General features: G+C 57.0%; 2 protein-coding genes across 3 annotated transcripts in view; both read right to left on the bottom strand.

Annotated features, from left to right (window-relative positions):
• Positions 1-23,130, bottom strand: part of ARHGEF17 (Rho guanine nucleotide exchange factor 17) — a 60,861-nt gene that overhangs the window by 34,063 nt on the left and 3,668 nt on the right. The gene's annotated exons all lie outside the window — the stretch shown is intronic.
• On the bottom strand, positions 13,655-15,099 carry LOC137440860 (uncharacterized). The gene has a single exon (XM_068137605.1). It carries the CDS (start codon positions 15,016-15,018, stop codon positions 13,822-13,824), a length of 1,197 nt encoding a protein of 398 aa, XP_067993706.1. The 5' UTR covers positions 15,019-15,099; the 3' UTR covers positions 13,655-13,821.

Below are 23,130 nucleotides of genomic sequence, written 5' to 3'. Positions count from 1 at the left end.
TAATCCATCTGGTCTGAAATCCCACACCAACTCCTCTTGCAATCCCAGATCAATTTGGGCTGCAATTCTGGGTCCATCTGCACTGAACTCCCTGATCTACCTGTATTCCAACCCCTGATCCCCCTGCTTTGGAATCCCAAACCCACCGCTGTTGCAATCCCAGATCCATTGGGCTGCAATTCCAGGCCCATCTGCACTGAAATCTCTGATCCATCCGGTCTGCAATACCAAACTCACTCCTCTTGCAATCCCAGACCCATTTGGGCTGCAATTCCAGGTCCCTCTGCACATTCCCTGATCCAGCCGGGTTCTAACCCCTGATCCCTTTGCTTTGCACTCCCAAACGCGCTCCTCCTGCGATCCCTGCCTCATTTAACCTGCAGCCCCAACCCCAGCTGGCCTGGGAGGCGGTGCCGCAACTCCGCCGGGACCCAGGCGCGCCGCCTGCAGCAACGCCCTCCAGCCAAATTCCCATGGGATTGCTGCTCCCTGGAGCAAGCAGGGGGCATCCCTCCATCCACAATTCCCCTTTCCCCAGACACCGTCCTTGCATCAATCCCTTTTGCTTCAGGCAGCGTCTTCCTCGCAGCAGCCTTGCGATCAGCCTCGCCGGTGCCCACTATCAAGGCTGAGCTTTGGGCTCGACCCAAGTTTTTTTGGGATGCATCCCTGCGGAAGGACGGGTGGAGAAGGGTTAACCCAGTCACTGCCCAAACGAGGGAAGGAGTCAGGCTGTGCATTCAAGGGGCCCAGCCGAAGTTATCTCGCCGATCACCCAGGAAAGAACGAAGACGGAGCGCTGCCGAACCCTCCCTGCCGGCCGCCGAGCCCGGACCCCCCTGTGAGCCGCCCGCATCCCACAGGAAATTCCTGGGAGTGTTTGGCCACTCCAGCCGCGCTGGCCCTATTTTTAGGGCAGTCTAAAATATGAGCTAGTTATTTTTAGCAGCACAGCTCTTAGTAAACACCTTTAGATTTCCTCTCGGACCAGCTTTTTCGGTTCGGTTAACTTGGGTGTTTTCTTCCACCTCCCAACTCTCCCCCCCAAAAAAAAACAAACCAACCAAACAACAACCCTCCAAACAAAACCAAACCCCTCCCAAATCCTCCCAAGAAAACCATTTTGTTCCCTTGGGATGAAGTCAAAGGGCTCAACCCCATCCTCAAACTTGTACCAGCGTTGCAAAGATGCTCCCCAAACCCCAAAGGCAATTTGGCACTGGAGGCTTAAGGGGGGAATTGGCTGCACCCCAAATCCAGGCTGGGGGCGCTGAGAGAGGAGATTCCCCCCTTGTTTTTTCCCTCTGGCATTGGAAATGCAACCCCCCAAACCATGCCTGGCCTCTCAGCAAAGGACAAGAGGTCTCCCGTGCTGCTCTATTTTAGGGGAAAGGGTGAGCAGGGAAGGACATCCATGAGGAATTCCACCCATTACAGCAAGCTCTGGACCCTGAGGCCGTTGCAGATATTGGTGCATGTAATGATGTCACTTGCAATCACTTGGAGGACTCTTTTGTTTTCCCCTCCAAATCCCAGTGCTGGTGGGAATGGGGTTGCTGAAGCTGGGGGCATGCAAGCGTCACTCGTGCTGCCACCACCCTGCTGGGATGCTAAAATCACATCCCACGGGAGGAAGGAACTCTGTATCCCTGGAGATGCCATTTCACTCCCAAACTCCCTTCCTGGATCCCCAACAGGCAGCATTTCAACGAGCTCAGCACTGTAAGGAGTTGTGTCAGAGCTCGGCCCTCCCCTGGGGGACCTCCCCAGTGGGGATTCTTTTGACCCTAAGACTTCTCTTTAGGAAAATCTGGAGTGGCTTTTGGATCATTTTGGGGACAAGGATGCCCTTCCCAGCTCACCCCACAGCTGCTGAAGGAGGAGCTACTCCTGCTTGGAGTAAAATGAATCCCAACCCTCCAAAATGTGCCAAAATTCAAAGGATAAGTAAATAAAAGTTGTTTCCCCCCTCCTGTTACAGCTTGTTCCCAGCTCCTGATGCTCCTCACTGCTGGGATGGGATTCTCTAGGGTCTCATAGTGCAGTTGTCTCACATCCTTGAGATCCCCATTCCCAATATGGAAGGCACTAGAAAGAACTGGGATTTCTATACATTGTTTTCCCTTTCCCCAGGCTAGATCCCACTAGAGGGAGCTGGGACACAGTGGGAGCCACTGGTCCATGGGGACAGTCCCCTGCTTTGGAAAGCCCAGGGTGGGAAGGCCCAGGCTTAAGAATTTGAATGCAGACCTGGTTTTATTTCTACCAAAAGCCTGAGGAATAAAAAGAAGAAAGGCTCTGAAAGGAAACGGGAGACATTTCCATCCATCCCAACATGCCCAGGAAACACCTCCAGGGGTCCCTCAGGGGTCTGTGCTGGGACCTGTGCTGGTTAATATTTGTATCAATGGCAGAGAGAGGGAGATTGAGGCACCATCAGCAGTGTGCAGGTGGCACCAAGCTGAGTGGTGCTGTGGATCCACCCGAGGGACAGGATGGCATCCAGAGGGACCTGGACAGGCTGGAGAGGTGAAGCCCAGGTGAACCTCAGGAGGTTCCACAAGAGCAAGTGCAGGGCTCTGCCCCTGGGCTGGAACAATCCTCACTATCAATACAGACTGGGGGAGGAGGGGATGGAAAGCAGCCCTGAGGAAAAGGCCTTGGGGGTGCTGGGGGGGGAGAAGCTGGGCAGGAGCAGGCAGTGTGAGCTTGCAGCACAGAAGGCCAAGGGCAGCCTGGGCTGCATCCAAAGCAGCACTGGCAGCAGAGCCAGAGAGGTGATTCTGCCACTTTGCTCTGCTCTGGGGAGACCTCACCTGGAGTGCTGTGTGCAGGTCTGGAGCCCTCAGCACAGGAAGGACCTGGAGCTGCTGGAGCAGGTCCAGAGGAGGGCCAGGGAAATGCTCAGGGGAGAGAAGAGAAGGCTCCAGGGAGGCCTAATAGCAGCCTGCCAGTACCTGAAGGGGGCTACAGGAAGGCTGGAGAGAGATTGTTTGCAGAGGCCTGCAGGGACAGGATGAGAGGCAATGGCTTCAAACTGGAGCAGAGCAGACTTAGATTGGATGTGAGGAATAAGTTCTGCACCCTGAGGGTGGTGGGACACTGGAACAGGTTGCCCATGGAGGTGGTTGAGGCTCCATCCCTGGAGATATTCAAGGTGAGGCTGGACAGGGCTCTGGGCAACCTGATCTAGTTGAGGATGTCCCTGCTGAGTGCAGAGGGGCTTGGACTAGATGACCTTAGGAGGTCCCCTCTCTGATTCCCAATTCTCTGATCCCAACATTGAACACTTGCTCATGCAGCTGGGAAAGCCCCTGGTTGTCACTACCATCCTAACCAGGATGACACTACTAAATCCTACTCCGTATTTGCTCTATCACTCTGCTTCTGACAGGAAAACCACCTGGGCAAATCCCATTCCCATTCTCTCCTCTTGGGATGTTTTGAAGCAGGAAGTTTGAGTGGATCCTGGAGGACAAATCCATCCAACCTTTGCCTTGGGACAAATTATATTCAATCATAGGTCCCATGCAGCTCTGTGCCACAATGGGAAGCCACCAGACAGGGCAAGACTTGGTTTTGTTGGGTATCAGCCACTGCCATCCCTCAGTACCAGCCCCTGGCATCCCTGGGTGCCAATCACGTCCATTCCTGGGCACCAGTAACTCCCATCCCTGGTACTAGTCCTCCCCACCCCTCAGTACCAGTCACCACATCCCTGGGCATGTCACTCTGTCCCTGGGTATTAACCATCCCATCCCTGGGACCATCCACCCCCATCCCTGGGCACCAGCCAACCTCCATTCCTGGGTATAAGCCACATCCATCCCTGGTAGTAGTCCCTGCCATCCCTGGGCATCTGAGCAGCAGTCACCACACCCCTGGATGCCAGCCACTGTCACTCTTGGGTACCAGTCTCCCTACTTATGGCATCCAGCCCTCCTGATCCCTGGGCACCAATCAATTCCATCACTGGTACCATTCACCTCCATCCCCAGGCAGCAGTACCTCCATCCCTGGGCACTGTCACCTCCATCCTTGGGTACCAGCCACCCACCCCTGGGCACTGTCACCTTCATTCCTGGGTACCAGCCACCCACCCCTGGGCACTGTCACCTCCATCCTTGGGTACCAGCCACCAATCCCTGGGCACTGTCACCTCCATCCTTGGGTACCAGCCACCCACCCCTGGGCACTGTCACCTCCATCCTTGGGTACCAGCCACCAATCCCTGGGCACTGTCACCTCCATCCTTGGGTACCAGCCACCCATCCCTGGGCACTGTCACCTCCATTCCTGGGTACCAGCCACCCACCCCTGGGCACTGTCACCTCCATCCTTGGGCACCAGCCACCCATCCCTGGGCACTGTCACCTCCATCCTTGGGCACCAGCCACCCACCCCTGGGCACTGTCACCTCCATCCTTGGGTACCAGCCACCCATCCCTGGGCACTGTCACCTCCATTCCTGGGTACCAGCCACCCACCCCTGGGCACTGTCACCTCCATCCTTGGGTACCAGCCACCCACCCCTGGGCACTGTCACCTCCATCCTTGGGCACCAGCCACCCATCCCTGGGCACTGTCACCTCCATCCTTGGGCACCAGCCACCCACCCCTGGGCACTGTCACCTCCATCCTTGGGTACCAGCCACCCATCCCTGGGCACTGTCACCTCCATTCCTGGGTACCAGCCACCCACCCCTGGGCACTGTCACCTCCATCCTTGGGTACCAGCCACCCACCCCTGGGCACTGTCACCTCCATCCTTGGGCACCAGCCACCCACCCCTGGGCACTGTCACCTCCATCCTTGGGTACCAGCCACCCATCCCTGGGCACTGTCACCTCCATTCCTGGGTACCAGCCACCCACCCCTGGGCACTGTCACCTCCATCCTTGGGTACCAGCCACCCACCCCTGGGCACTGTCACCTCCATCCTTGGGTACCAGCCACCCACCCCTGGGCACTGTCACCTCCATCCTTGGGTACCAGCCACCCACCCCTGGGCACTGTCACCTCCATCCTTGGGTACCAGCCACCCACCCCTGGGCACTGTCACCTCCATCCTTGGGTACCAGCCACCCATCCCTGGGCACTGTCACCTCCATTCCTGGGTACCAGCCACCCACCCCTGGGCACTGTCACCTCCATCCTTGGGCACCAGCCACCCACCCCTGGGCACTGTCACCTCCATCCTTGGGTACCAGCCACCCATCCCTGGGCACTGTCACCTCCATCCTTGGGTACCAGCCACCCATCCCTGGGCACTGTCACCTCCATTCCTGGGTACCAGCCACCCACCCCTGGGCACTGTCACCTCCATCCTTGGGTACCAGCCACCCATCCCTGGGCACTGTCACCTCCATCCTTGGGTACCAGCCACCCACCCCTGGGCACTGTCACCTCCATCCTTGGGTACCAGCCACCCACCCCTGGGCACTGTCACCTCCATCCTTGGGTACCAGCCACCCACCCCTGGGCACTGTCACCTCCATCCTTGGGTACCAGCCACCCACCCCTGGGCACTGTCACCTCCATTCCTGGGTACCAGCCACCCACCCCTGGGCACTGTCACCTCCATCCTTGGGTACCAGCCACCCACCCCTGGGCACTGTCACCTCCATCCTTGGGTACCAGCCACCCACCCCTGGGCACCGTCACCTCCATCCTTGGGTACCAGCCACCCACCCCTGGGCACCGTCACCTCCATCCTTGGGTACCAGCCACCCATCCCTGGGCACTGTCACCTCCATCCTTGGGCACCAGCCACCCACCCCTGGGCACTGTCACCTCCATTCCTGGGTACCAGCCACCCACCCCTGGGCACTGTCACCTCCATTCCTGGGTACCCCACCATGTTCTTACTGCAGCATGTCAGCCCATCCATGAGTGCCACTCAGTGCCACCTCTGGGTACCAGTCAGCTCCATCCCAGGACATATCAGCCTATCTTGGGGTACCAATCACCTCCATTCCTAGCATCACATTCCTCATCCCTGCCTCCCACTCATCCCATTCCTGGTTACCAGCCCACTTCTATCCCTGGCACCATCAGGCTTCATGCCCTGAAGAAACCACTCTCTGCATTCCATCTAGAGGTCCCAGAAGGGGACTTGTGCCACACAGATGCCTGATGCAGGACAACTCTGCACAGCATCACAGCCAGGGCTGCATCCAGAGGGACCTGGATAGGCTGCAGCTCAGGAGAACCTCAGGAGGTTCAATAAGGCAAAGGGCAAGGTGCTGCACATGGGTAGGGGCAGTCCTCGATACCAATCCAGGCTGGGGGAGGAGGAGGTTGAGAGCAGCCCTGCAGAGAAGGCCTTGGGGGTGCTGGTGGGGGAGAAGTTGGACAGGTGCCAGCAATGGGCACTGGCAGCACAGAAGGCCAAGGGCAGCCTGGGCTGCAGTCAAAGCAGCTTGGCCAGAGCTGGAGAGAGAGGATCCTGCCCCTCTGCTCTGCTCTGGGGAGACCTCACCTGCAGGGCTGTGGCCAGCTCTGGAGCCCTCAACACAAGAGAGACAGAGACCTGATGGAGAGGGTCCAGAGGAGGCCACCAAGGTGATCAGAGGCTGGAGAACCTCTGCTGTGGGGACAGGCTGGGGGAGCTGGGGCTGTTCAGCCTGGGGAAGAGAAGGCTTCAGGGAGACCTCAATGCTGCATTTCAGTATCTGAAGGGAACCTGCAGGAAGGCTGGGGAGGGACTGCTCAGAAGGGCCTGGGGTGAGAGGAGCAGGGACAGTGGTTTGAAACTGGAGCAGGGCAGATTTGGGTTGGACATCAGGAGAAGGTCTGCACAATGAGAGTGGTGAGACACTGGAACAGGTAGCCCAGAGAGGTGGTGGAGGCTCCATCCTTGGAGACATTCAAGGTAAAACTCTGTACCCTGGGCAGCCTGATCCAGTTGGAGATGTCCCTGCTGACTGCAGGGGGGGTGGCCAAGATGAACTTTGGGGGTCCAGTCCAACCTGATGCATTCTCTGATTCTCTGATGCCCCCCTTCCTTCCTTCCCAGCTGCTCCCTCTTCTCCCATGGCTAAGAAAAGTCAGAGCTGCTCTTCCAAAGCCCAACTTCTTGAAAGGAAATCAAGAAGCATAAATCAGCAGCTCTGATTCAGCTCCTCTTGGGTTACTAATAATACTCCTGTGTTTATTCACAGGCCTGGGGTTGGAAATGTTTGCTTTTCCCTTGCTCCCGGTTTTTCCCAGGCTCCCAGCTCACTGAGGGACATTGATTTCTTTAGGGATGCTCCCAAGCAGCAGCCCAGGAAGAGGAGGAGGAGGAGGAGGAAGAGAAAGAGCAGGAGGAAGAGGGTGGCTTCAACCCCCAATGGATACTCCAAAGATTGGGCTGTTTTCCCTTCTCTGACTTCTTGGCTGTGGTGATTCATCCCAGGAGGACACTGTTTGGCTCTGATTCTGATTTTTAAGGGGGCGGGGGGGGGAAGAGAAACAAAACTAACCCCAAACCCAGGAATAAAAAAAGAAAGGATCTGGAGGAATTTTTTTTCAGGGAAGGGTGGAAGGATGTCAGGCATCCCAATGCCATCCCATGCTGGGAAGGTGGTGCTGGTGAGATGGAAAAGAGGGGAGACAAGAGGAGGTTCATGTCCCAGAGCAGCATTTCCCAACCCAACAGGAATTCAGCCTCCTCCTGGGGCTTTTCCCCTGGGGTCTGCACTTGGAAGCAGGATTCGCATCGCCGGCGCCGGCCGGCCAGAGGTTCCCCCTCCCAAACCCAACGCTCAGAGTCCACCTTGGCACATCTCAGGGCATCCCCCCCACCCTCCACCACTACCAGCACCCCATGGTTCCCTCCCCCATCCTCCATCCCCCACCCCCATCTCCCCCTTCCCACCCAAGCCACGTTGCTCACCCCTCCACCATCCATACCCCCCAGGGGGATTTTGCAGAGCCCTTGCACAACTCATTGGAGCATGGCATGGGGGTGGGGGGTGAAGGGTGAGGAGGGGTGTGTGTGTGTGTTTGTGGCCCCCCTAAGGTTGCAGCCAACCTTTTTGCTGAGCCCCTGGAGAAGCTTTCACCAAATATGGAAGGAGTATTTTTTTGGCCGCTGCTTTTCGGCAGGCAGGCCAGGGCCCAAGAGCTCAGCTTTCCAGATGCTGAGGTCAGCCACACTCCACTCCCTCCCCTCTCCTTCTCCACTCTCTCACAGACTGCTTGGCACAAGACCCACTGTGCCAGGGGTACCCCTCCCCCGACTCACCAGCACATGTGGATCCACCCGGGCCCCAGCATCTCCTGCTGCTGGCACAAGGAGGATCCTGCACAGCCCCCCCAGCATCTGCTGCTGGCACAAGGAGGATCCTGCACACCCCCCCAGCATCTGCTGCTGGCACAAGGAGGATCCTGCACACCCCCAGCATCTCCTGCTGCTGGCACAAGGAGGATCCTGCACGCCCCCCCAGCATCTCCTGCTGCTGGCACAAGGAGGATCCTGCACACCCCCAGCATCTCCTGCTGCTGGCACAAGGAGGATCCTGCACAGCCCCCCCAGCATCTGCTGCTGGCACAAGGAGGATCCTGCACACCCCCCCCAGCATCTGCTGCTGGCACAAGGAGGATCCTGCACACCCCCAGCATCTCCTGCTGCTGGCACAAGGAGGATCCTGCACGCCCCCCCAGCATCTCCTGCTGCTGGCACAAGGAGGATCCTGCACACCCCCCCAGCATCTGCTGCTGGCACAAGGAGGATCCTGCACACCCCCAGCATCTCCTGCTGCTGGCACAAGGAGGATCCTGCACGCCCCCCCCAGCATCTCCTGCTGCTGGCACAAGGAGGATCCTGCACACACCCCCAGCATCTCCTGCTGCTGGCACAAGGAGGATCCTGCACACCCCCCCAGCATCTCCTGCTGCTGGCACAAGGAGGATCCTGCACACCCCCCCAGCATCTCCTGCTGCTGGCACAAGGAGGATCCTGCACACCCCCAGCATCTCCTGCTGCTGGCACAAGGAGGATCCTGCACACCCCCAGCATCTCCTGCTGCTGGCACAAGGAGGATCCTGCACACCCCCAGCATCTCCTGCTGCTGGCACAAGGAGGATCCTGCACACCCCCAGCATCTCCTGCTGCTGGCACAAGGAGGATCCTGCACACCCCCCCAGCATCTCCTGCTGCTGGCACAAGGAGGATCCTGCACACCCCCAGCATCTCCTGCTGCTGGCACAAGGAGGATCCTGCACACCCCCCCAGCATCTCCTGCTGCTGGCACAAGGAGGATCCTGCACACCCCCAGCATCTCCTGCTGCTGGCACAAGGAGGATCCTTTATTAGAATAAACCTTTATTAGAATAAACCAAACCAGGTTGGAAGAGACCTTCAAGATCATCGTGTCCAACCCATCAACCAGTCCAACCCACCCAAACAGCTAACCCATGGCACCAAGCACCCCGTCAAGTCTCCTCCTGAACACCTCCAATGACGGCGACTCCACCACCTCCCCGGGCAGCCCATTCCAATGGGCAATCACTCTCTCTGTGTAGAACTTCCTCCTAACATCCAACCTGAACCTCCCCTGGCACAGCCTGAGACTGTGTCCTCTTGTTCTGGTGCTGGCTGCCTGGGAGAAGAGACCAACCTCTGCCTGGCTACAACCTCCCTTCAGGTAGTTGTAGAGAGCAATAAGGTCACCCCTGAGGCTCCTCCTCTCCAGGCTAAGCAACCCCAGCTCCCTCAGTCTCTCCTCATAGGGCTTGTGTTCCAAACCCCTCACCAACTTTGTTGCTCTTCTCTGGACTCACTCCAGCAAGTCAACCTCCTTCCTGCACGCCCCAGCAGTCCAAAGCAACACTTAGGAGGATTTTGGGGGAGGAGAAGGTTGCCTGATGTTGGCACACCTTGGCCTGGCTGTTGGGTGCCAGCTGGGCCTGTGTGGGTAGGAGGTGCCCTGATTGCCTGGTGGAATGGGTTGTGGATCTAGGTGAGGGAGTTGCAAGGAAACTTGGGGTTCTCAGGAGGGTGCTGGCCTGGCACCCAGGGGGTGATGTGCTTGAGGAGTCCCTGGGCACCAGGAGGTGATGGGCACTCAGGAGGCAAAGGACATCCAGGAGCTGATGGGTATCCATGAGTCAATGGGCATCAGAAGCTAGTGGGCACCATGAACCAAGGGACACTTAAGAGGCAGAAGGCATCCAGCAGCTGGTGGGCACCCAGGAAACAAAGGGCATCCAGAAACTGATGGGCACCCAGAAGCCAAAGGGCATCTAGGAGCTGATGGGCACTCAGGAGGTGATGGGCACCCAGAAGCCAAAGGGCATCCAGGAGCTGATGGGCACCAGGAGTCAATGGACATTCTAGAGCCAAATGGCATCCGGGAGGCTCTGGGTACTCAGTTGATGGACACTGGGAGCCACTGAGTACATGGACTGGATAGGCACTCACGAGCCAGCTGGCATCAAGAGGTGCCTGGCACCCAGGAGCTGATGAGGACCAGGATCTCCTAAGTATCTGAGAGTCAAAGAGCAGCCAGGAGCCAGTGGGCACAGAAGAGACAAAGGACACACAGGAGCTGATGGGTACCCAGCAGCCACTTGGCATCAGGAGCTGATGGGCACTCAAGAGCCAATGAGCACCAGAAGCCAACAGGCATCCAAGAGCCAAAAGGCTTCCGGAAGCCACTGGGCACTCCTGAGCCAATGAGCACCAGGAGCTTAGGGGCATCCAGGCCTCCTGTGGACCCAGAACTCTGGGGGCACCAGAAGCAAAATGTATCTAGGAGGCCACAGGCACCCAAGAGCTGGTGGATGCCCAGGAGCTACCCTGGAGCCCATGGGCACCTAGGAGCTGCCATACACCAGGACTTGGCCATACCAAGAAGCTTATGGACACCCAGGAGCCAGCACTCAGGTGTCTATGGGCACTTAGAAGCCAGTGGGCATCCCATAGGCACCCAGCAGCTGACAGATGCCCAGGATCCATTAGGTACCAGAAGGCCACAGGCACAAATGAGCTGATGGATGGCACGCAAGAACTGATGGATGGGCAGGATCCTGCAGGTACCAAGCTGTCCATGAGCACTCACAAACCCACCCACAGCCAGGAGCTGAAGGGCACCCAGGAGACAACAGGTGCCAGGAGTCCACAGATACCTACAAATCCACAAGTGACCACAAGATGACAGCACCCACGAGCTAATGGGCTCCACGGAGCCAGCAGGTACCAGGACTCCATGGGCACTCAGATCCATAGGCATCTAGGAGCTGATGGACAGCCAGGAGCTGATGGGTAGCCAGGAGCTGAGGGGCACTCTGGAGCTGATGGGCACCCAGGAGCCAAAGAATACCAGGGGTCCATGGTTACCCACAAACCTACAACCAGCCAGGAGCTGATGGATACCCAGGAGCTGATGGGCACCCAGGAGCTGATGGGCACCCAGGAGCCAAAGAATACCAGGGGTCCATGGTTACCCACAAACCTACAACCAGCCAGGAGCTGATGGATACCCAGGAGCTGATGGGCACCCAGGAGCTGATGGACACCCAGGAGCCCCAAACAGCCCTACCCTGCCCCTTCTCATGCCCACCCCCCACTGCCCTAGACTGGATCCATGCTCTTGGCAGCAGCCTGTCTGCAGCACCCTCCGTGCGCCCACCACAGCCTCCATCCCCAGCATCCCCCAGGGGCTCCCAGCCCTGCAGCTGTGTGGATGTCCTCCCCCAGCACAGCTGCAGCTGGGGCAGCAGAGAAGCTGTTGGGAGGGGGCACCACAGACACAAGCAGAGCCCTCCCCAGCAACGCCCCCATCCCACACGTCACAGCAGGGCCAGGGGACGCCTTTCTGCCACCTCATTGACCCGGTGGCACTCTGGGGTGGGCAGGATGGGAATGGGGGGAGGGCCAGGACAACAACAAAAGAGGCATTTCAGCATCTACTGACCTGCACTGGGGTTGGATGTCCGAGGGCTGAGTCCCCTCTCCGCTTACTGAGGCTCTGAGCCATCTACATCCCATCTCACCAGCCTTTGGGAGGAAAGGAGGGCAACCAGAAGAAACCCACCCAAAAACACCCCAAACCAACAACCCAAGAGAAAGAAAAGATCCAAAGTGATGCCCTCCTGCCAGCAGCAGAGGTTCTGCTGGGAGAGGGGTCAGGATGAAACCCTTCCAGAAAGGCAGGGAGGGAGAGGAAAAAAAAAAACCCAAGCCAGCAGCAAAGCAGCAAGGAGGAAGATGCCAAATCAGGGCAGGCCAAGGAGGCTGCTGCTGCTCCTCCAGCTAAAAAAAGCAGGAAACCATATCCAGGGCTAGGAGATGCCAATCTTCCTAGGCAAACAACTCCCTCCTTGTTTTTCTTGGAGAGGACAGAAGGCCTTGGGAACAGGCAGGCACAGATAGGAACTCCACAGCACCACCAGGGGAATGTTCTCCAGCCCCAAGAACCATGCTGAGATGTTGGAGTCTCCATGCTGAGGTGGTTGTTCTTCTGGAGGGGAGCTCATGGTGGCTCTCCATGTGTTGGGGTAGTGAATCCTTCACGGAGAACCTGGAAATGGCAATCCACAAGTGAGGATGGTGGCTCCTCCAGATGGCAGCTGGTGGTGGGAATCTCTACATCAGGATGGTGGAGCCTCCAGAGTGGTGCTGCTGGTGCTGATCCCCACATCAGGATGGTGACTCCTCCAGAGTGGTGCTGCTGGTGCTGATCCCCACGTCAGGATGGTGACTCCTCCAGAGTGGTGCTGCTGGTGCTGATCCCCACGTCAGGATGGTGACTCCTCCAGAGTGGTGCTGCTGGTGCTGATCCCCACGTCAGGATGGTGACTCCTCCAGAGTGGTGCTGCTGGTGCTGATCCCCACGTCAGGATGGTGACTCCTCCAGAGTGGTGCTGCTGGTGCTGATCCCCACGTCAGGATGGTGACTCCTCCAGAGTGGTGCTGCTGGTGCTGATCCCCACGTCAGGATGGTGACTCCTCCAGAGTGGTGCTGCTGGTGCTGATCCCCACGTCAGGATGGTGGCTCCTCCAGAGTGGTGCTGCTGGTGCTGATCCCCACGTCAGGATGGTGACTCCTCCAGAGTGGTGCTGGTGGCTCCCCGAGGTGGGACCTAGTGCTGGCTGTCCCCACATCAGGATGAAAGCTCCTCCAGAAGAGAGCTGCTGGCTGCTGTCTTCGTATGAAGATGGTGGCTCCCTGTTGGGGGCCCTGGTCATGGCCATCCATGGATGGTGACTCCTCCACAGGGGGTATGACAGTGGAGGCTGTCCCCACACTGGGCTGGTGGCTTCTCCCTGGGGGCGACCTGATGGTGCCCATTCCCACGCTGGGCTGGTGTCTCCTCCAGAGCAAACCTGGTGGTGGCTACTACCACAACACCTCCACGCAGTGATGTCCCTAGTGGGGCTCCACTGGGGGGGTTGGAAAGTGGTGGTGGCCAAAAAGGGTCTCTGAGACATCAGAGGACATGGGGGGCGGGGGGGCACAGAAACCCAACACATTCCTGCCAGCAACCCTTCCACACCTCAACTGTGTAAGGCAGAAGGGGACAAGCAGGAGTGGAGTGGTGGTCATGGAGCAACATTGAGCATGGAGAGGGACTGGGCAGACTGGGAACAGCCTGTGGAAGCTGAGCAGCTCCACCAGGAGCTTCCAGGAGGAGAGAGTCATTGGAATATTTTTAACCCAGACGCCGATTTTTTTTGTCCTGCCTCCCCACCCCTCCCATCCACTTTTCCCCTCCCATCCCCCCCTCCTTCCCTCCCAGTTGGCCTGGCCACAGTTCCCAAAGACCCAAAAAGCAAACAAAACTATTTTTAGAGCAAAGTTCATCTCCTGCAGCCATTGCCTTCCAAATTCCTCACCCAACCTCTCCATGGAAACCAAGGAGAGAGCCTGGAGAAACAGCCCCACTGGGACCCACCATCCAGAACCTTACACAGAGCAACGTTGAGGGAGAGGGAGGGGGGGAGGGAAGTCTTTGGGTTTGGGTTTTTTTTCCCCTCTGGACACATCCTGGGTTGGAAAATCCATGGTGGGAAGCACAAGAGGTTTGCTTCAGTGGGTTGTGTCTGTGCAAGCCAGGCTCGAGGCCTTCAAGAAGAGATGCTCCTAGGAGATGGAGCATGTTCATGCTGGAAATCGTGCCCTGTGGGACCTGTTGTCCTGGGTGGGTGGTGGGGATGGGGGGAGGAGGATGGCTGGATGGAGGTGGATGGAGATGGGAGGAGATGGATGGAAAGGGGTAGAGATGGAAAGAGATGGATAGAAAGGGGTAGAGATGGAAAGAGATGGATGGACATGGGTAGAGGTGGATGGATGGAGATGGAAGGAGATGGGAGGAGATGGATGGAAAGGGGTAGAACTGGGAAGAGATGGATGGAGACGAGAGGAGATGGGTGGTGAATAGAGATGAGTGGAGATGGGAGGAGAAGGATGGAGATGGGTGGAGGTGGATGGAGGTGGATGGAGAGGGATGGAGATGGACAGAAAGGGGTGGAGATGGGAAGAGATGGAGATGGGAGGAGGTGGAGGGAGGTGGAGGGAGGTGGGTGAAGATGAATGGAGATGGGAAGACATGTAGGAAGGTGGATGGAGATGAGTGGAGGTGGAGGGAGATGGATGGAGGTGGATGGAAAGGGATGGAGGGGTATGGAGATGCATGGAGATGAGAGGGGATGGAGATGGGTGGAGAGGGGAGGGGATGGATGGATATAGATGGAGATGAGTGGACGGGGATGGATAAATGGATGGATGGAGATGGATAGATGAAGATGGATAAATTAATGGAAGTGGGATGGGTGGATGGATGGATGGGTGGATGGATGGGTGGATGGATATTTGCTGTATTGGATGGATGGATGGATGATGTCTCCGCCCCTGCCTTCCAGGGGAAAGCCCATGGAGAAGCAGAAGAATCTCTGTACAACCCGAACACCAGGCACCAGCACCACCTCCTCCCTTCTGAATTCCAAAGTCCCTGCTGCAGCTCCAAAGCTGTGGGACCTGCCCCACCAGGACATGCCTGCACCACAGGAATGCTGGAGCTCAGCAACATGGATCATCACCCACAGGAAACCTCCCACTTTGGAACCCCCCCTGGGAAAGGCTCTAAATCCCACACCCCTGCAGCCATGGATTGACACCACAGCAGCAAACCTAGGGAGCTTGGAGCCTCCATCCCAGCTGAGCTTGGCAGGAAGCTCCCAGGGATGCACTTTGCACATCTTGGAGCTGCCAACCTGCAAGAGCAGACTGCAGCTTGAGGTCACCTCCTCCAAGCAGAAGCTTTGGAGGCGTGTGGCATTGCATGGAGAAGCCCAGGCAGATGAGCAGCCCAGGGCTGTGTGTACCAGGAGCACAGAGGGCTCTGAGTATCCCAGACCTGGCCTTGCACCCCAGCACCAGAGACCTCATTGAGTATGCCCAGGTCAGGCCCACCAACCTCCCTGTGCACCCTTGCACAGCCACCAGGAACCTCTCCATGCACCCCTGCATGGGCACCCCAGCACCAGGAACCTCTCCATGCACCCCTGCATGGGCACCCCAGCACCAGGAACCTCTCCATACCCCCCTGCATGGGCACCCCAGCACCAGGAACCTCTCCATGCACCCCTGCATGGGCACCCCAGCACCAGGAACCTCTCCATACCCCCCTGCATGGGCACCCCAGCACCAGGAACCTCTCCATGCACCCCTGCATGGGCACCCCAGCACCAGGAACCTCTCCATACCCCCCTGCATGGGCACCCCAGCACCAGGAACCTCTCCATGCACCCCTGCATGGGCACCCCAGCACCAGGAACCTCTCCATGCACCCCTGCATGGGCACCCCAGCACCAGGAACCTCTCCATGCACCCCTGCATGGGCACCCCAGCACCAGGAACCTCTCCATACCCCCCTGCATGGGCACCCCAGCACCAGGAACCTCTCCATGCACCCCTGCATGGGCACCCCAGCACCAGGAACCTCTCCATACCCCCCTGCATGGGCACCCCAGCACCAGGAACCTCTCCATAACCCCCTGCATGGGCACCCCAGCACCAGGAACCTCTCCATGCACCCCTGCATGGGCATCCCAGCACCAGGAACCTCTCCATGCACCCCTGCATGGGCACCCCAGCACCAGGAACCTCTCCATGCACCCCTGCATGGGTACCCCAGCACCAGCAACCTCTCCATACCCCCCTGCATGGGTACCCCAGCACCAGCAACCTCTCCATACCCCCCTGCATGGGTACCCCAGCACCAGGAACCTCTCCATACCCCCCTGCATGGGCACCCCAGCACCAGGAACCTTTCCATGCACCCCTGCATGGGCACCCCAGCACCAGCAACCTCCCCAAGGACCCAGGGGCTCTCCCCAGACTGGGAGTGAAGCTCAGGCTGAGCTGGTGCCAGCCTCCCACCCTCCCTGCAGCCCTGGCACCCTGCCAGGAACCTGACCTTTGGGCCAGGTGGCCACAGGCCAATGCCAGCCCCCAGATCAGCACCAGCATAACCCCTCTCGCTCCAGGGCCAAATCCTGCCCCATGGACCACCCATCCACAGCAGGGGGGGTTGGTGGGCTCCAAGAAGGAGCATCCTGGCTGGTGCTGAGCCTCTGTTGGGAGCTTTGGTGCTCGATTAATGAAAGGGTTTTAACTGAAGTAGGGACAGGGACCAGGGCTAAGGGACAAGGAGCACAGGAGTGGGCAGAAATTGGCAGATGAAGAGGATTTTGGTGATGGAATAGTTGCAGGGACAACACCAAGCTGTGTGGTGCAGCAGACAGGCTGGAGGGAAGGGAGGCCATCCAGAGGGACCTGGACAGACTGGAGGGCTGTGCCCATGACAACCTCATGAGGTTCAACCAGACCAAGGGCAAGGTCCTGCAGCTGGGTCAGGGCAATCCCAGGCACTGATACAGGCTGGGCAGGGACTGGCTGGAGAGCAGCCCTGAAGAAAAGGCCTTGGGGGTGCTGGGGGAGGAGAAGCTCAACAGGAGCCAGCAGGGAGCACTTGCAGCCCAGAGAGCCAACCACAGCCTGGGCTGCAGCAAGAGAAGTGTGGCCAGCAGGGCCAGGGAGGGGATTCTGCCCCTCTGCTCCACTCTGCTGAGACCACACCTGGAGCACTGTGTCCAGTTCTGGAGCCTCTGTGCCAGGAAGGATCTGGAGGTGCTGGAAGGTGTCCAGAGCAGGGCCACGAGGAGGAGCAGAGGGCTGGAGCTGCTCTGCTATGGAGACAGACTGAGAGAGTTGGGGCTGTGCAGTCTGGAGAAGAGAAGGCTCTGAGGAGACCTTCTTGTGGCCTTCCAGGATCTGCAGGGGGCTACAGGAAAGCTGGGGAGGGACTTTTGAGGGTATCAGGGAGTGATAGGACTGGGGGGGATGGAGCAAAACTAGAAGTGGGGAGATTGAGATTGGATGTGAGGAAGAAGTTCTTCCCCATGAGGGTGGTGAGACCCTGGCACAGGTTGCCCAGGGAGGTGGTGGAAGCCTCATGCCTGGAGGTTTTGAAGGCCAGGCTGGAGGTGACTGTGGGCAACCTGCTGTGGTGTGAGGTGTCCCTGCCCATGGCAGGGGCATTGGAACTGGATGATCCTTGAGGTCCCTTCCAACCATAACAATTCTATGGTTCTATCTGGCCCTCGAGCTGTCCCCAAAGCAAGAAGGAGCTTGTGGAGCTAAGCCACGCCAGGAGTGAGCTCAGCAGAGGGAGGATGCTGAGGGGAGGGTTTTATGCAAGCATCCTTGGGAATATGACCCTGCTGTTCCCCTCTGGGGATCCCCCCTTCAGCCCTGATGAGGGTTTTTTAGGGTGCAGCCACCCTGCTTGGGGAGCAGCAGGTGGTGAAGGCAGGGGTTGGGGAGGGGTGGGGGCAGTGGGGGCCACGTTCCCACGGCTCCTCAGCTCCCTTGGAGGTGCTATATTTAAATCAGTATTTTTCCTGTTTAATCCAACTGCTGCTAAGTCAACAAACAAAAGCCTGGGCAGTGGACATGCCCCATTTTCCATCCTGGGTTGGAGTCACACAGAATCATCATCACAGCATCACAGAGTGTTAGGGGTTTGGAAGGGACCTCCTAAGATCATCCAAGCCCAACCCTCTCTCCCCTGCCAGAGCAGGAGCACCTAGAGCAGATCACACAGGAACACATCCAGGTGGGTCTTGAACATCTCCACAGAGGGAGACTCCACAACCCCCCTGGGCAGCCTGTTCCAGTCTTCTGTCACACTCACAGGGAAATAATTCTTCCTCCTGTTCCCAAGGAACTTCCTATGCCTCAGCTTGCACCACTGCCTCTTGTGCTGGCATTGGGCATCACCCAGCAGAGCCTGGCTCCAGCCTCTTGGCACTCACCCTGCACATCTTTATCAACAGCAATGAGCTCACCTCTCAGGCTCCTCCTCTCCAAGCTACAGAGTCCTTAGCTCCCTCAGGCTCTCCCCAGAAGGAAGATGTCCCACTGTCTTCAGCATCTTTGTGGCTCTGTGCTGGACTTTTCCAAGCAGTTCCCTGAGGTCCTTCCTGAACTGAGAGGCCCAGAACTGGACACAATATTCCAGATGTGGCCTCAGCATGGCAGAGTAGAGGGGGAGGAGAATCTCTCTGGACCTACTGACCACAACCCTTCTAATCCACCCCAGGATGGCTTTGGCCTTCTTAGCCACAGGAGCACATTGCTGGCTCATGGTCAACCTCCCAGCCACCAGGACCCCCAGGTCCTTTTCCCCTTCACTGTTCTCCAGCAGCTCAGTCCCCAACCTGTACTGTTCCCTGAGCTTGTTCCTTCCTGGGTATAAGTCTCCAGGTTCAAGAATCAGTCATGTGGAGAAGAAAAATCCAAGGAGCTGTCAGCCTAGCATCCCACTCATTCCTTCTCTGAGCAGCAAATGGATCCCAAATCCACCCCAGATCCATCCCAAAGTTCAGCCTTGCTCAAAACCAGGCTTGCTGCATGGCTGTGCTGCTCATCCCAGGGGAAAACTGCCCATCCTGACAGGAAAATTTCTCTATCTTGAGAGTTTTGGGGGCGAATTTTTCTTGCTTTTCTGAAAATATTCCTTCATCCCATGGTCCCCATGGCTGTGGAGCTGCTGCTGGCTCCCAGGGAACTGAAAGCCTCATGCCCAGCAGCAGGCACAGGGTGAAGGAGATCTTCTGCACCCAGGACAGCTTGTCCAGCTCCAGCCCCACAGAGGATCTCTGGAAAACACCCAGGACAAACTGTCCTACTGCTGAGGGAGAACAACACATTACCTCTCCCAGCTGGGATGAGCCAAATCCACTGCCAGAGCCACCAGCAAACCATGGGGGGCTTGGAGAATATCCTGGGGGAATGACACTGCGATGATGCCAGATCCCAGGGGAATATCGTGGGAGGAATGATTCTGTCAAGATGCCAGACCCCAGGAGACTATCTTGGAGAGGTAAAACTGAAGGGATTCCAGACCCCAGGAGCATATCTTGAGTGGGATGATGTGGCAGGGATGCTGGAACCCAAGAGAACACTTTGGAATGATGCTATGAAGATAGCAGATCCCAGGAGATTATCTTGGAGGGCTAAAACTGCAGAGATGCTGAATCCCAGGAGAGTATTTGGGGGAATGATGCTACAGGGATGCTAGATCCCAGGAGAAAATCTTGAGGAGGCAGCAAGAATACAGAATGACAGAGTCATAGAACAGTAGTAATTGGAAAGGACCTGTGAAGATCGTTGAGTCCAATTCCCCTGCCAAAGCAGGGTCACACAGGGCTGGTCACACAGGAACACATCCAGATGGGTCCTGAAAGCCTCCAGGGAAGGAGACTTTCACACACAACCTCTCTGGCCAGCCTGGACCATTACCACCATGCTGCAGGAGAGATGCTCCAACACCCCAAAACCCCCATGCAAGCATGACCATTTCCCCCAGGCAGATGTGACATTGTCCCTCTCCACTGAGTTAGGGAATTGAGGGGGGCAAAAAAAACCCTTAATAAATAAAAAAGTCACCCTCATTACTCCTCTGTTGGTCAAGGAGCACAACAATCTCTGCTCCCAGTCAGCCAGCCTGGTGCCAAGTTATATCTGGTCCCTCCATGCTCTTGCTTATAATGAAAGCAACTCCCTTGTACTGCTTGGTCCTCCTTCTCCTCCTCCTCCTCCTTCCCCTCTCCCAGTTTCAAGGCTGGTGCCATCTGAAATAAAACATCCCAGCTCCACTATATCATAAATCAGAAAAGAATTAAAAAGAGAGAGAGAGAGAAATAACCTCCCCCCCACTGTTTTCAGCTATGTTATGGCTGCAGCACAAAGAAATTCAAAGGCAGGAGAGACATTTGAAGATCCAGCTGCAGCCTTGCCCTTAAAAGGGAAAATTCGCACCCTCTCCGCTGGGTTCAAGCAAGGTGAGCAGCAGCATCCCCAAAGGCCAGCCCCGGGGGGATGCTTGCCCAAAGTGGGCTCCCAGTTGCCAGAAACCTAAAGTGCTCAGGGTTTGGGGGTGTGTTGGGGTGGGGGGCCAGCAAAGCATCCTTGATACTGAAGACACCTTAGTCCTGGAGCCACCATGGGGTAGGCCATGTCCCCAAGCTGATGCTTGGCCAAACTGGGCTCCCAGTTGCCAGCAACCAGTGCTGGAGTTGCTAAAAAGCCACCTGAAACCATCCTAAAGTGATCAGGGTGTGGGTGTGTGAGGTCTGCAAAGCATCCTTGATCCTGAAGCCATCCTGGTGTGGGCACTGTCCCCAGGGCATGGTCCCCAGGAGCTACCTGAGTGGAAATCCCTCTTGATCAATGATTAATGTCAACCATACCTAAAATAAACTTATTAATCATTTAATAAGAGACATTTGCTTTGAATAAAAGCCACTGGATGCACTGCCTTGCCTTGAGGACCTGCCAATGTCCCCCAGGGTGCCACCTGCCAGGTGGTTCCTCACTGCCCTGCTTAATTCTAACGTTTGATGCTTCAGCAGCACTTTTCACCCCCAGACTGGAGAGGGTTGGGACAAAATGCTGCACAATTTCATCCCAAATTTCTTTCCAAGGATGACTTATGAAGAAGCCAAGAGCATCCCCAGGAGAACATCTTGGAGAAAGGATACTACAGGGATGCTGGATTCCAGGAGAACATCTTGAGGGGGAAAAAAAGCATGATCAGGGATGATGGACCCCAAAAGAACATCTGGAAAAGATGCTGTGAGGTTGCCAGACCCCAGGAGAACATCCTGGGGGAAATGATGCTGTGAAGATGCCAGACCCCAGGAGAACATCTTGGGGGGAATGATGCTGTGAAGATGCCAGACCCCAGGAGAACATCTTGTGGGGGATGACACTACAGGGATGCTGTATCCTAGGAGAATATTTTGGGGGTAAGAGGTTTCAGGGATCTTGGCTCTCAGGAGAACAACTTGAGGGCAATGATGCTGTAGGGATGCCAGATTCCAGGAGAATATCTTACAGGGAATGATGCTGTGGGGAATGCAGGACCCCAGGAGAGTACCTTGGGGGTTTAATGCAGAAGGGATGCTGGACTCCAAGAGAACATCTTGGAATGATGCTATAGGGATGCAAGAATCTAGGAGAATATCTTGGGGGGGGATGATGCTGTGGGGATGCAGGGCCCCAAGAGAACATCTTGGGGGGTTAGTACTCCAAGGATGCAGGACCCCAGTAGAACATCCTGTGGGAATAATGCTGCAGGGATCTGGATTTTGGAAGCACTCAAAGGCAAACATCCCTTGCCCCAACTCACTCTACCCTGACCAGCAAGGGTTACAGCACCGGGCTCAGCCTGGGGACTTCACGCTTGGCTGCTGGCGAGGGTTGGAAGGGGACGGTCCAGCCCCAACTCTTAAATCGGCATGGAAGCAGGGTGAGAGAGAGGGAGGGAAAGAGCCCTGCCAGCCCCGTTCCCGCAAGCTCGCAGCTCATCCACCCTCCTCCCCCCTCCCCCCGGGAATCGGTATTTCTGGGCTTTGCCTGGAGCTATTAAAAGCCCTGTGGGTGCCAGCACTGCTGTGCCGCAGGAGGTGACGCTTCTAAGCCCTTCCCGGCACAAACACCCGGAGGGATGAGAACACCCCAGCCCATCCTCAAACAACAGCCTCCCCTCCTCCCCCCAGAAAACCCTGGCAATGCCAAAAAAAGCCCCCCCAGGGCAGACCCCTAAAGCATGCAACCAGAGCAGATCAACCCCCAGGCATCGTTCATTGGTTTAGGGACAACAGAGAACCTTATCAGAGAATCACAAAATTGTCAGGGTTGGAAGTGACCTCAAGGATCAGCCAGTTCCACCCCCTGCCATGGGCAGGGACACCTCACACCACAGCAGGTTGCTCACAGCCACCTCCAGCCTGGCCTTCAAAACCTCCAGGCATGAGGCTTCCACCACCTCCCTGGGCAACCTGTGCCAGTGTCTCACCACCCTCATGGGGAAGAACTTCTTCCTAATATCCAATCTCAATCTCCCCACTTCTAGTTTTGCTCCATCCCCCCCAGTCCTATCACTCCCTGACACCCTCAAAAGTCCCTCCCCAGCTTTCTTGAAGCCCCCTTCAGATACTGGAAGGCCACAATTAGGTCTCCTGGGAGCCCTCTCTTCTCCAGACTGAACAACCCCAACTCTCTCAGTCTGTATTCAGTGCAGAGGGCTGGAAGGGATCTCTGGAGATCACCCAGTCCAACCTCCATGCCAGAGCAGGGTCACCCAGGGCAGGCCACACAGGAGCACATCCAGGAGGGTTTGGAAACCCTCCAGAGAAGGAGACTCCACGACCTCTCTGGGCAGCCTTCTCCAGGCCTCCATCACCCTCCCAGTAAAAAAGCTTCTCCTCATGTTGAGGTGGAACTTCCTGTGCAAATACTTCCCTCCCCCCCCGGCCCCCTGCTTTTCCCACACCACCAGCAGGGCAAAACTCATAGACCCAAGAGGAAGGATGATGAGCTTTTGGGGGCAGGAAAATGCTAAGTACTGTGCATGACATGGGGAATCCCAAAGAAAAGGGGAGTTCTCCCCACTGAGGAAAACACAATTTTGGGGGGAGCATCTGAGGGCTGGCCAAGAGCACAGCAGTTTACCAGGACTTTACACAGCATTGCTGGGAAATCACAGAGCCGTTTGGGTCGGAAAAGACCTCCAAGATCATTGAGTCCAAACATCATCAACCTAACACCGTGGCCATTAAACCACGTCCCA

This window comes from Melanerpes formicivorus, unplaced genomic scaffold (genome assembly GCF_026170545.1).
Source record: "Melanerpes formicivorus ecotype bairdi unplaced genomic scaffold, bMelFor1.0.p_v2 SCAF_1, whole genome shotgun sequence".
In the NCBI taxonomy this organism is placed as follows: Eukaryota; Metazoa; Chordata; class Aves; order Piciformes; family Picidae; genus Melanerpes; species Melanerpes formicivorus.
This window is presented reverse-complemented; position numbering and strand designations above follow the sequence as displayed.